The following is a 13,778-nucleotide window of genomic DNA, read 5'->3' as shown; positions in this document are numbered from 1 at the left end:
CAAGCTCGCGCCTGAATAGGCAGAGAACACGTAGGACAAAATGGGTAAATCCGTTCCGTGTTGATGCACCAACCTCAAAGAACCCGCTCAGACAGGGAAGGGGTCTCTCGCATGCCCGATAGCCAACCAAGGGGGATAAAAAGAAAAGATAAAAGAATAGATTCACACACATCTTTCCAGAGCAATGCTTCCTTTGTTGTAGCGGCACATAACTTCCCATGAGCTAGAGCTCGTAGAAGGACCAGCCGTCAAGGCTGTCGTTCTGAGAGGTCAACCTTGATTCTTGCTCATGCCCAGGGGAACCAGTAGAGGCAACAACAAATTCGGTACGCAGTTCTTCGTCCAGTCATAGCTCATCCTCCTGATCCATCTCCGATGGCTTCAACAGCCCTCCGACCTTCATAGCTCGGTCACGCTCGGCAACCTGGGCATCACGCACCGCCTGTTCTCGTTCTTCCGCATACAGCTCCGCGTTGTCATCGGAAAACTCTTTCAGAGAAATCAAGAAATCACGAAGGTGAGTCTTGAATTTGTTTAGGTCATCAGTGTATAAAAACAGCCCAATAACAAACTGCTTGATTTGTGCTCTGGTGGAGAAAGTTAGTATACTCTTGCATGGTTTCAACCGACGCCGAGGGAGCTTACTCTTGGAGATTGCCGAATGCATTGTGTAGCAGATTTGCGATGTGCTCCTGCAAAAATTCTTTGTTTGAAGTTCCAGGCGGGGCTTGCTCGGGGGAGTAGATAGGCTGCTGGATTTTGCCTGATTCCACAAAGTAGAACATGCGCGACAAAAGCATGGCCTGGGATTTGAATCCTAAAAAATCGGATTGTTAGCTTCTTGCTTCATATCCGGACAAAGGACATTACTTACCAGCCTTGTGGTCACTATCCGTGAGGACAAAGAAGACATCCTGAAGAATTGGAATGTAAAACTCGCGGAAGAAAATGCTCGAGGTTTGCTGGTCAGTTTCGGCCATGTTGTTCATCAGCTCCAAACACATCGTAAGGCCAGTGTTCTCCACCTCGCGGTTGTCATGCTTCGACGCCCACATGCATGAATCAATGACAAACTTGAACTGCGCAGCATCGAGCTTCAGAAGTGCTTGGAAGCAGTACAGGTTGACAGCTTGAAGCAATTTGAAGAACTCGACCCGGTGCTCAGGATATTCGTGGAAGTCCTTGTTGATCATCTCAAGAGTGCAGTTGAAAACGCTGTCCATGATGGCTGGAATCTTATCCTCCATCAGATTCTGATTGACATGTTAGCAGGCTATCAAATAAGGGCACCAATAATCAGCAGGGCGAAAAACATACGTGAAGTTTGTGGATGATCGTAGTCATGGCATTCAAGACCTCAGCCTCGCGTGCATCGGGGACGTTCCGGGCATAATCGATCAGTACAGCCTCCATGAGCGGCGGTACCATGCTGGCATTGACCATCTCAAGGTCATCTGACTTGTCCACGTAGGTGTCAATGAGCTTCAAGATCTCTTTCTTGATGGTCCGAAGTCCTCGGACCTTGGGGGTTTTGGGTGCAATAGCTCCTATTTTTGTGTCAGTAAGAAATTCGGTGTCCGTCAGCGTGAATTGGATTAGTTACCATCACTTGCAACAGCATCATTAATCAGCTGACTGGCAGCACGGTACATATTCAACATGTCGTGATAGATCCGACCAATTTGAGAATAAAAGTAGGTCCCAATCGAGGAGCAAGCTGCGACATTAGTCTTCATGATGTTTCCGACAATCTTGATGGTGTTGGCGTCTTGGAGAATCGCCGGGTTTTGGTTTGCCTCCGCGATAATCTGATCCCAGGCGGTGTTAGGGAGCGCCATCAAGTTTTCAGTCAATCGGTCTTGGAGACCCTTTTGACCTTGAGCCGAAATCATGTAGCCACAAGCTTCGTAGAAGGTATGAATCTGTTGCGGGGAAAGGTCCATGGTGATCTTCCTCATGTTCCGTACAATTTCTTCGATGAAAGGTTCACTTTCACCAGGTTGAAGTGCCACGAAATGGCGTCTGCACTTGTTGGCAATCTTGATGAACGTATCGCAAGCCATATCCTGGACACCTTCGTGCGTCTCGTGCATAAACTCGAACAACTTGTTGACGACCGTCTTCAGGAACTTCCAGTGAGCCTTCAAGAACCGGGGGTATTGTCCCACGATGTACATGATGTTACTCGCCACCACAGCTTTGTTGTCCTTCCCGCGCTTCTGCTCTGTGAGGCCAAGCAAATCCTTGATTACGGTAACCAGGAAACGTTTCTCGGTTTCCTCGTTCATGGCTCCAGAGATCGAACCAATAGCCCAGCATAGCGTGTTGCAGTTCACCCAAGACCATTCGGTTCCATCAACTTGCTTAGCCAATTTATCCACCATGATAGTCTCCGTATCGACCACATCAAGATGGGTCAGGTAGACCAAGCACTCGCGTATCGTCTTGTAAAGTTGGATGGTATCACTCTCCTTAACGAACTCGCGCACAATTTCACCCTCATCGTTTTCCACAACCAAGACCTCCTCTGGGCGGACCATCTTCTCGATCATCACGGTGCGAAGGTTTGTTAACACAGTCTCGTACTTGTGCTTGCGCAATGGGTAGTTCGCTAGGGTCGTAGGATTGGGGGCACCACCGTTCGCCAAACCACTAACGCTCATAGAGACCAGCGGGTTGATGTCGGTGATTGGGAGCTGCTGCATCTCTTCGTAAAGTTCCTGCACGAGTCTTGTCCAGTAGTCCAAGCAAATCTTGAACACCTCCCGATCGTCGATCTGGCTGACCCGAATCAGATAGAAATGTGCGTGCGTGAGGTAATCTTGATTAGGCAACTTTTCGATAAGCTATAAAAGAAGGAAAAGGTTAGCATCAAACAGACTAAAAAAACATGGTTAAAGGAAAAGGGAGCATACATCAAGGTGAGCACTGAAAAAGCTCGAGAGGAACAAGGCCAAGTTTGATACAAACTCTTGGTCTCGTCCATTGCTCATGGCATACGTCTGCTTCAGGTCCAAGGACAGAGGAATGACATTGGAAACGGTGGTCAGGGTCTCGGTGAACATGTGCACCAATCGTTCGTCATAGTTGTAAGGAGCGCCAATTTGCAAGCCACCAATCTCAGTCAGACACTTCAAAGTCACATTTCGGAACTCGGGTTCTCCTAGGAATCGGGTGAGGAGGGTATTGATGATGGGGGTTTCGAAAATGTAGCCCAACGGGATCCAGTTCAGAAATCGAAGGAGAGTTTCGAGGGTCGCTTTCACCAGACTGGGCTGGTTGGCAGTGCTGAGAACCTCGGAGCACAATTGGAAGATCGATGCAAATTCCGAGGTCATAGAGGTCTTTAAGTTCCGTGCCTTGGCAGAGGTCATTTGGTCTTGCGAGAAATCGAAGACTTCTTCCGACAACAGACGGAGAATTGTCATGTTGTTTTCACAGATCGAAAGGCTGGCATGGCAAGAGGAAATAATCTCATTGATGAAGGTGGGCCAGTTGTGCGGCCATTCTTGCTTCAAAATGGAGACAAGAACGAGATTGAGCTTGTTCAACAGAGGGCGCTCCGCTTGGATCTTCTCTTCGGATTCGGAGTTTTCGAGAATGAATCGCACAATAAAATTGCGGATACCTATGAAGAACGTTCTTAGTATGGGGAGGTAAAACGACGAGGTCAATGCATGTAGTTCTTACCCTGACATTGGTCTCTTGGTAGAACCTTCCATCGGGTCATAATCACATTGTCTAAGACTTGGAGAGCAATGTCTGTGAAAATCAGCAAGTGTTTCCCAGGCATTTCCAGGCACAAGGGAGATTGCCAAAGACTCAAGACACACATTTGGTTTGAAGGTATGAAGCCTCTTGGAGGATGTTGCCCACGGTGACCCAGGCATCGGGATTTTGCTTGAACTAATAGCACAGGGATTATTAGTGTTCAATTCATATGACGTTGTGGAGGGGCTATGCGCTTACTTCTGTCAAAGTCTGCTGTGCTTGGTTTTGCTAGACGGTTCTCAATGTCAGTGTTGGTGTCCCCAGAGCTCCACGGAGGATACACAGATTCCATGAATTCTGCGACCCAAGCCGTGTAGAGGAGACAGGTTCGACTTACCACGGCACCTTTGCCTTCAAACAAAGCTCGGACCGTGTTGTCCAGCTCTTGTACCGAAATCGACATCTCGGCGCAGACTGGCGATATCGCCTCTGATGACGGAATAGGGTTTGAGACACGAGAGTCAAGAGGGGAGGATGATGGGAACCGCCTGGACAGGTTATGGTATTGCCAGGGCGGCTGCAGGGCAGTATCAAATGATAGAGGGGAATAAGAAGCAAGTGTGTTCGGTGGGGTAGAGATCCTTTGGAGGGGTTGGGGGATCAGCACGATGTCAGGATGAGAAATGATTGGACGGGGGACTAGAGGAGGTGAATCCAGGTCAAGACTTACCAGACTCTGAAGGCAGTAAAAAAAACAGGCAGGAAAATTGGGGGTCAAAAAAGGAAGCTATCGTAGACTCTGGCGGTGAGAGCGCGTTGGATGTTTGAACTTGATCCCTCTGTTGAGATCTTAGTCAGCATGCGATCCCCCACCGCCCGGGGATACCGCCCAGGGATCATTTACCCAGTATAATCACCGGCCAACGACTGTACACTGCACTGATATCACATTGGATATTTATTATTTTTTATATTTATGACAGGTGCTTTTATGCGAAAAGTGATAGTGATAGTGATGGGATTCTGAGAGTTGGGCTGAATCAGGTGCCAACAATTTATACACACCTAATGTATAATATCTATAGACATATCCCATATACTCCGTATACTCCGTATGCTGCGAATCGGTATAATAATAGATGAAAGTATACCCCGTACGCCGTCCAGAATATGAAGTTGGGATTAAAACAAAGAAAAGTAAACTCACTCAAAGCGCCCATGAGGTATCCGTGCTCAGCCGACTCCTCTAGTGATTTGGTCCTAGCGCCGCGGCACGCTGCAGTCATCAATAATTCCCGAGATGGGCGCCAGGTCCTTGAAAAACTCGGGTGTTGGGAAGAATTAGGGGGAAGGAACAGAATATTATTTCAAGGCGAAAATTCAATACCACGGTGCCATTAAATCCATCTCAAAAAAGGCACCAAAAGTCGACGTCTCCCTAAGCGCATAACCGCCCTTATACGCGGGACACCGCGTACACGGGCGGCAATGGCGAATGTGGGCAAAAAAGAAATCGGAGAGGGGAAGAGACTGGGAACGCGCGCAGAAAAGAGTCCAAAGCGGATGGGCCATGTCTCAGACCCGCGCCTCACTAGGACACGGCTGATCGCTTCTCCGATTGGTGCTGCGTGTGACGCCGTCATTGCCGATCGCGCGCCAACTTCCCCTTTCCCTCTTTTTTGCTGTCAAGTTATTGGAGATTACTCTTTTTTATTATTTATTATTTATTTGTACTTTTCTTGCCAGAGAGAGAGAGAGAGTGAGAGAGTGAGAGGGTCCTAGCTCGGTGTTTTCCCCATTCTCTTTTATTAGTCTCTTTCCCCCCTCCCTCGTCTCCCCCATTTTCCGTCTCTTCCTTCACCTTTGGCTTTCTCTCTCTCTACCTATCTCTCTCTCTCTGTCTACTCTATATATTTGAGCCCTTGGCTACTTCTTTCTCATTGATATCCTTTCTTTTATCTCTCTTTCTATTAAAAAAAGCCACTTGGTTGAATGCTCTTTTTTTCAACCCATCTTGTATACTATCTCTGATAATCTCCCGATCTCCTCGCCCCACCCGCGGGTGACTTAACTTGCAATTCCGCGCAAACAACCCCAACACAGAGCTGTTGATTAAGATATTGGAAGTATTTGAGGAACCTTGAAAGCTTTGGGTCTCTGCGTGTTGAGACTATCCCTCATATTTGGGGGCGATTGCTTGGCAATTGAGCTACAACTCTTGCCTATATCCGCCCTTTACTTGAATAGTTTCTTACACCTCTCGGTGTAACCTCAGCCCTGTTCTTCGTGGTCTCGGGTTTCTCCTTTCTGGTTCTTGGCTTATACAATGACGGCTCTTGCTGCATCCGTCATGACTGGTACTCACGACTCTGGGGCCGAAACGGGGACGGAACACAGCCCATCCCGATTTACTGCAGTTAATGGCAGAGAAACGGTGGCTCCTGTCAATGCAAATGGGAATGAAAATGGAAATGGAAATGGAAATGGGAATGGTCCACCTCCCAGTTCCGTCCCCAATGGAGAACGTGCGCCGACCCAAGAAAAGACCACCTCAGATCCTAGTCACCGCGATGACCGGGATGATCCTGCCAATGACCAAGAGAAGTGGTCACAAAGATCTTCCCCCAGTGGCTCTCACAACAAGAATAAGAGAAAGAGATCAGAGTCCCGAGGACGAGATTCCGTGAACGCCTCCAGGAGTCCGGTGACCCGTCCTGCCGAGAGCAACCAAACCAATCCGAATGGCAGCGTGCCAGGATCGACCTCGGAGATGGAGCGTGGTAATCATTCGGCAACCCCATCTCACCGGTCCGAGGGCAATGATGCGGGCCAGACCTCCGCCAATAGTCCTTGGTCAGAATATGATTCTCAGCTGATCACCCAGGCCCAACGGGCCCAGCAAATGGATGCATCGGATGCCCACCTAGCAGACGCTCTTCAACGCGAGACAGGTCAGGAAAGATCTATGACAAATCGCTCGACCCCGGGCGCTCAGCAGCCATCCTCTCCTAGTTATGCACCAGATCGACATGGGGCAATGCAGGTGGCTCCAAAGAGGAAGCGGGTATTTAGTAACCGAACGAAGACGGGCTGTATGACCTGCCGTCGCAGAAAAAAGAAATGCGACGAGCAACATCCGGCATGTAAGTCAACTCCTAATGGCTCTAATTCCCACGTTCTTTTCTGTACAAATTATTCCCTGTCCAAATTCTACCGAAAGAGCGACATTAATGATGCATTGTAGGCAACAACTGTCTTCGTGGCGGCTTCCTGTGTGAAGGCTATTCATCCCGAAGCACCTGGCAAAAGCCATCTAGTACAAAAACCCCGATCCCTTTGCAATCCAAAGAAGGCTATTCAGACATCAATGGCTTGTATATGCAAGAAGTACCCCGACAGCAAGAGCGACAACCCAACTTAGTGGAACATGTCGACGCGACCAAAATCAGGCCTCTAGTGGTGGAGGATAATGACCGCCCTGTTCAACAATACAACACCAGCCCAACGCATACACCATCCAACCATGCGTGGTCAAAACAAGCTTGGCCAGGCGCCGGCCCGGGGTCCGGGTCCAATGCCGGTCTCCCCGCTTATCCATCCGAATCCATAGCAAAAGTCGTCGATTACCGGGAAGTCCCACCCATCCATGAGCTATCGCGGGAGGGACGTCCCAAACCTGACTATCCGGTCATGTCCTCACTTCGAGACCTCAGTCATCCATCTCATCCTAAATCCAATATGCCCTTGTTCCAAAATGAGCAGCGAACATTGCCCGCGGCAACTGTGGACACCCATAGTCCGCAGGCGCAGGCTCGGATGGCACTCAGCATCGAGCATCAGCTCTCGGGCCGTACCGTCCCGAGCGATGAGACCGAGAAGGAAAAGATGATCAACGGCAAACTCTACCGACCCTTTGACGTCCACCTCGTGGAGGAAAGAGATCGTTGCCGAGGCGCACTGTGGAAATTCAACAACGCCTGCAATCCGCTCACCGGCGTCAGTGTGAAAGAGCAAAACCGCCTGCTGAAGGAGATCATCGTACCCCCGGCATCTTCCATTGTCAATCCCCCAGCCGGAAGCAACGCGCCTCGCTCTGCCGGGTCTATCGGCCAAGGGGCCGTCGTCGAAGCTCCGTTTAGTTGCCATTATGGTTATAATATTCATATCGGGGAAGATGTCATGATCTCGGAGAATTGCCTGTTTGTGGATGACTGTGTTATCCGCATCGGTGCCCATACGTGGATAGGCCCCAACGTCAAAATAATTAGTTCAACCGCTCATCCCAACATGCAAGAGCGCAAAGGCTCGCAAAGTCGGTACCAAGGCCGTCAGGTCATCATCGAAGAAGATTGCTATGTGGGCGCGGGCTGCATCATCTACCCCGGAGTTCGTCTTGCTCGTGGGGTTTACGTCGCCCCGGGAGAGATTGTCAACACGAACATTGCAGGTTACATGTTTCAGGGGTCAAAACCCAGCTTTGCTATGTGAACGAAGTGACGTGTTTTTGATTTGTGTATAAATGTCCAATTACCTTACGCTACGGTGCTGGTCTACTCACGCCTATATGTGGGAGAGCAAAATTATGACTCGCATGGATTTCTTCCTCCGGTTCGATTTTATTTATTTCGTCTCTTTCTTACTGATCTTGTCTTTGATTTCGATATCCACTGTCCCTGACGAATGGTTTCCGTTTAATTTGTATGGTATTAGCGTTCTGTGCGGCGAATCGGGGTCATCTTGCAGTTTATACACAATGTTTCTGCATTATTTAGCCTGTTTACCTCAATCCAATCTCGATTCTGCTACATATTTTAATGTCGATTGGAAATCAAACATCTGCTACACTATCCCGAGGCCGGTTGCACCGAAAAAGAAGAAATTAATAACATTGTAATAAAGGGTAATCGTTAACACACAGAAAAGAAAACATCATATCGCGTAAGGGGAATCTATCCAGTTTTCAAGTAGCATTGTATATTCAATACATCAGACCCACCATAGATAGATGTCAGATGTAGAAATGCAGTCATGGTAATCGCACGGAAAATATGAGGCCCGAAAATCGCACTTTTGGAGTGGAGAAATGTAGCAGTTAAAATCAAGTTGAATAAACAACTAAAGCCAGTCGAGGAATTCCGGGACGAAATAAGTGATCACGATCCCGGCGCCTGCTCTCAATATGCCTTCGGTGCTCTCGAAGGCCATGTCCTTGAGATTGAAGACACCGGCCTTGGCAGCGGCATGAATCATTGCAAATTCACCACTGACCTGGTAGGCGGCCACTGGAAGATCGTGTGCCAAATCTTTGGCATCCCGGATGATATCAAGGTAACTGCTGGCTGGCTTTACCATGATAATATCTGCACCCTCGGCCATGTCTCTCTGTATCGCACGTCGGGCAAGACCGCGGCCGCCCGGAGGAAGCTGGTAGCACCGGCGATCTCCGAATGAGGGGCAGGAGCCAGCCGCGTCGCGGAACGGTCCATATAAGCAGCCGCTGAATTTGGCACTGTAAGACATCAAAAGTACACGGTGGGCTAAACCGGCTTCAATCAACTTGAGCTTGATCGCTCGGATTCTTCCGTCGTTCATGTCTGATGGAGCGACGCAGTGAGCTCCGGCTGCCGCGTAGGCAACAGCTACATCGGAAATCCGGTCAACGGATTGCCCATTGTCGAGGGTTCCATCCTCTCGTAGGATACCACAGTGACCGTGCGATGTGTACTCGCAAAGGCACACATCGGCTGTGATATAAAGCTGAGGGAAACGAGATCGGAGAAGACGAATGGCTTTAATCACAGGACCATCGGGGTCATCTGCGGCGGTTCCCAGTGCATCTTTGGCGGACGGGTGGAGCGGAACGCCAAACAGCATTATCGAGCGCAGCCCCTTTCTAACAAGGGGGGCAAGGAAAGGAACCAGGCGATTGATTCCACGACGATGTTGATTGGGCAACGAAGGAATCGATGTCTCCTCATCCGGGTTGTCCGTGACGAACAAGGGATAGATAAGCATATCCTGCAGAGATAATGTATTAGCGACGAGTTGCCAGTGCGATTAAGTGTGTCATATTATGGATTTCATAACATCATTGAGGGCGGACCTTTGTTAATTGCCTATCGGCCTGCCATGCTCTGGTCAGAGGATGACTGTAGCCAGCATGTAGCTGGCTAGAGACTTCGCCAGAAATGCTTATGCTTGTGGCTGCGGTGCTGGCATACGACCGAGCGGTCGCACGAGACATCTGAGATCGGGCATGGGAGATTTGGGAGCTGCCATCATCCACACGAGCATCACGGAAGGCAATATCGGAGACCAGATTTGAGAAAGACATGGTTGAGAGAAAGACAGACGACAGATGAGTAGGAACAACGGAATATCCAGAGGTGGAATTTAAGGGAATTAGGGAGGAGGATAACTAAGGTGAATATCAGCGACGTTGATTGGTTGACACAACCCGCACTTTGGCCACTCCGAGTCAGCCGGATAACCGGGCGAAGATTAGATCGCAGAGTTCTCCGTTCTCCGTATGAAAGATATGCATAATTTAGTGATGAAAATGGTCTGCCGCATAAGCGGCCTGTCTTTTTTTGTAATCTTTCCTAAAGTCTTGGGTATTCAAACTATAAACAAGAAATATGGCTATAAGAAGCTGCCCTTTGTAAAACGTGTGTTGTAATCTGCTGCCTTCTTGACCATCTCCCGGCGCTGCGCGCTGGATATCTTCGAAGCAACTGCCATATCCTTCTCTCGGTCAAATGCGCGCGCACTTGGATCATCCTCTTCTTCCGGTGCCTGAGCTTGGGTTTCTAGGCGAGTGGTCTTCCCGGTCATCTCCTACAAGACGTATGTTAGAACAAAATGAAGAACGCGGAGAGAATAAAGTATGAAATTTCCGAGGAAAGTATATCCCAATAATTACCTTGTATTTCTTGATTTGATCCTCCATCATCTTTGCGTTTGAAGGACCTTTGTAGTCCCCGGGCTGTTTTTTTGAAGCAGCAACGCCCATGACTGCATCCTGTAGTCGCCTCATTCGCTCCTCTGGAGTCTCAACCCACGAGGAATCTAGATCCTTAGATGCCGTGGCTGATTTGCCTGTATTGAACTTGCGACTTCGTAGTTGTGTAGGGTCGACCTTAGAAGACCAGTCGGAATGGGAAGGAGGTTGCAGCATCCATTGATCTCGCTGGTTTTCCTTTTCCTTTTCCGCCGATTTAGATATATCAGGAGCCGTGGACTCTTGTCGCACAGAGCTCACTGGACCGGAGGGAGGAAGGCTTGGACCGAAATCATCGTCGTCGTCATCATCATCATCTCTGCTAGTTTCACTCGCCGCGTCGGCCTCCTGAGGTGGCGGGAGAGAAGGTCCGATTACCTTCCGCTGCTTCGCGACCGATCCAGGTTGAGAATCATCTGTAGTCTCGTCAAACTTCCGCTTGTCTGTGGATTCCATTGCTGTACTAGACATAGGAAAAGAAATCGAAGAGGACATTCATGACTTTTATCTTATCGCCCCCTTATCGCGTATGGTAATCTCGTAACAGCCAACCCTGGAAGAGCTGATGTCATAAAAGGTACCCGCGGCCGAGAACTTACTTGCACGTGCCCTGTTTTGTATGGAATTTACCACAACTTTCCACTTCTCACATGTGCACTTCCCTTCTTTTACAAAATGCATTTCTGATACACTGTACATTCTGAACATATTCGGGTTACTTTGCCTCTTTGATCGATCCATGATAACTGATACATTACATTCCGTTACGCCTCTTTTCGTTTCTCTACTAGTCACATCGAGACCGCTCTTTCGACCCCGCATGCCCGTCAATAAACCCACTGATAACACACACCCAGTGTGCCTTAATTGAACCCCCTAAAATGGTTATGCTCTGTCAACCATCTTGATTCAATACGAGCATGGTTCAGAGCTGAGATACTGAGGATAAGATAATGGGCCATCCACCAGAAGCACATGGGAAATCTAACATGCCCACGGAGGATGGAAGAGAGGCGAGTCAACTTACAGACAACGCTCGAGATATGATTACTCTTCACGGGGACCAGCCAAATTCTTTGGATAGTCGATACCAGCCACAAGAATCTGGTCTTGCACAATGTCAAGGACAACCAAGGGTCCCTCGGAGATTCCTACCCCAGCCAATCGAGACCGTATCACGAAGCTCCAACGTCCAGCAGCCAGCTTTGAGTGGAGTAAATCAACCCGCTCCATCAAAGCCAGAAACACATTCAAACGACCCTAGTAAACATCAACCGACCAGAAGATTTTTACCTGAGCCAATTGAAACAAGCAAGACTAGTAAGAGACGGTCTTATTCGACTTCTGAGGTAGATGAGAGGAACTCTATGTCGTCTGAGCAGACATCAACGGCTCCAAGAAGATTCAAACCCGAATTGATACAAACTGAGACCCGCTCCGTTCGAAAGAGCGAACCTGTCCCGTTTCCCAAACGGCATAACGCCGTAGGATCTCCAGCACCCCATACAATCATTTCCCCAGACACAACATCATGGTCAGATATAAATACCCATGTCCTCACTTATCTGCCATCCGAATCTCAGTTTTCTTCTTCCAATCTTCTGCGCCGACATCAAGCTCGCAGACACTCGTTTCGAGTTCCGGATCTTCCATCGATCCCCTCTGACAGCAGCGAAGATTCGGACAACTCCAGATCGCATTCAACGTGCACTTCCCCGCCCGGGCCTTCCCATAAAGTTACACGAGATTTATGCACAAGCAAGCCACTCCGTGCAACTCCCAATGGGGAGGTTTCGGAATTCTTGCTCTCTCTTGCCGCTCAATCCGCACATATCCAGTTGAAGGAGCAAGCGTTGGCTGCCTTTCCCAACGAGCAAGTCTACGAGCCTGTTGATCATTTCGCCATCGAGGAAGATAGTGGAGATTCCGGCGATTGTCATATGCCTAATTATGATCATGTCAAGTCCCGACGACAATCTTCGGCGGATCTGTCTTGGGAACTGGACTACATGCGCCACCACAAGGAGGAGGCTGAAATGAGGATCCGGGCTATGGCTGCATCTGGAAAACGAAAATCTTCATCACAACTCAATAAGAATGGCAAGAGCCCGCCCATGCTTGGCAGGGACATCGTCCTTCCTCGATGCGCCTCACCCGAGGGAACAATATGTGACCACTTTAGCCTCGATGCGATTTCTCGTGTACATGATCTTTGTGCTGGCTGTGGTGACTTATGGTACGCATCGCCTCCTCGGGACGGCGGAAAGGGTTCTGGTCTTTGGATGGGTACTTGTTGCAAAGACGAGGGCCAAGAGCGGGAGGGGCACGGTCTGTTCCCCGGAATTGTGACCCCCATGCCTCGTATCGATGAGTCTGGCATTAGCATGGGACTCAGCCCATCTCCTTCACATACACATCTGAATCATCTCGCAACCTCGCCCAGAAATCAGAGTCCCTGGAAGCCCACGAGTCCTAATCTCCAGAAAGTCATCGAGTCCGAATTTCATGATGGATTTGTGACTCAAATTTATAATTACTTGTCTCTGGGTTACCCTTGTCTTGCGCGTTATTATGATTACGAACTCAGCAAAATCTCGGGTATTCCCGTCGAGGCTCTTCGTCGGGACGACTTGAAAACTGATGCTAAAGGCTATGTTGCAGCCCCAGACAAGGATGATCTTGCGAATGCCTGTGCACGATGGAAAGCGCTCCGTCTATACATCCGGGAATGGGCGAGGCAGGAGCCTGGTATGACTGGAGAAGATCCCAATCCTGAAGGCTGGGGAATGCCAGAACGAAAGGGCAGCTGGGCTATTTGAAGTACGTACTTGAAACATCTAATTTGTATGTTACGGTTGAGAGGCGTGCATTGGTGTTTGATTGACATAAACGGGTGCGTGAGGTGCGTGTGGTGCATGTTGAATTCGTGGCTGTTTCTTCAGGCGTTCTTGGGTTTTTGATAGAGGTCGGCATTTTACATGTGTAGCATGCCCGTGGTACTCTACTACCGGGTCACGGTCACTTGAATTCTTAACTTGACCGATAGAGGAGCCAATTTGCATTAGAA

The 13,778-nt window shown here is 49.0% G+C and overlaps 5 protein-coding genes across 5 annotated transcripts; 2 read left to right on the top strand and 3 right to left on the bottom strand.

The window, feature by feature from the left end:
* Positions 1-346: 346 nt before the first annotated feature.
* Positions 347-4,611, bottom strand: LCP9604111_8915 (exportin CRM1; the record flags this gene model as incomplete). Its single annotated transcript, XM_039077111.1, has 12 exons — positions 347-587; positions 646-817; positions 875-1,253; positions 1,318-1,547; positions 1,604-2,846; positions 2,916-3,628; positions 3,691-3,762; positions 3,834-3,906; positions 3,970-3,999; positions 4,109-4,352; positions 4,442-4,447; positions 4,598-4,611. 12 exons carry the CDS (start codon positions 4,609-4,611, stop codon positions 347-349), a joined length of 3,417 nt encoding a protein of 1,138 aa, XP_038925152.1.
* Positions 4,612-6,061: 1,450 nt separating this feature from the next.
* LCP9604111_8914 (uncharacterized protein) lies at positions 6,062-8,199 on the top strand (the record flags this gene model as incomplete). Its single annotated transcript, XM_039077110.1, has 2 exons — positions 6,062-6,854; positions 6,956-8,199. The coding sequence occupies 2 exons, from the start codon at positions 6,062-6,064 to the stop codon at positions 8,197-8,199; spliced, it is 2,037 nt and encodes a 678-aa protein (XP_038925151.1).
* A 627-nt stretch (positions 8,200-8,826) lies between these two features.
* LCP9604111_8913 (porphobilinogen synthase HEM2) lies at positions 8,827-10,045 on the bottom strand (the record flags this gene model as incomplete). The annotated part of the gene is made up of 2 exons (XM_039077109.1): positions 8,827-9,729; positions 9,815-10,045. The coding sequence occupies 2 exons, from the start codon at positions 10,043-10,045 to the stop codon at positions 8,827-8,829; spliced, it is 1,134 nt and encodes a 377-aa protein (XP_038925150.1).
* A 308-nt stretch (positions 10,046-10,353) lies between these two features.
* LCP9604111_8912 (GPALPP motifs-containing protein 1) lies at positions 10,354-11,167 on the bottom strand (the record flags this gene model as incomplete). The annotated part of the gene is made up of 2 exons (XM_039077108.1): positions 10,354-10,548; positions 10,634-11,167. 2 exons carry the CDS (start codon positions 11,165-11,167, stop codon positions 10,354-10,356), a joined length of 729 nt encoding a protein of 242 aa, XP_038925149.1.
* A 1,075-nt stretch (positions 11,168-12,242) lies between these two features.
* On the top strand, positions 12,243-13,530 carry LCP9604111_8911 (uncharacterized protein; the record flags this gene model as incomplete). The annotated part of the gene is made up of 2 exons (XM_039077107.1): positions 12,243-12,245; positions 12,295-13,530. 2 exons carry the CDS (start codon positions 12,243-12,245, stop codon positions 13,528-13,530), a joined length of 1,239 nt encoding a protein of 412 aa, XP_038925148.1.
* Between the last annotated feature and the right edge of the window lie 248 nt (positions 13,531-13,778).

This window comes from Penicillium roqueforti (assembly GCF_015533775.1).
Source record: "Penicillium roqueforti strain LCP96 04111 chromosome Unknown scaffold_38, whole genome shotgun sequence".
In the NCBI taxonomy this organism is placed as follows: Eukaryota; Fungi; Ascomycota; class Eurotiomycetes; order Eurotiales; family Aspergillaceae; genus Penicillium; species Penicillium roqueforti.
The sequence above is the reverse complement of the archived record's forward strand: the minus strand, read 5'-3'. Positions and strand labels throughout refer to the sequence as shown.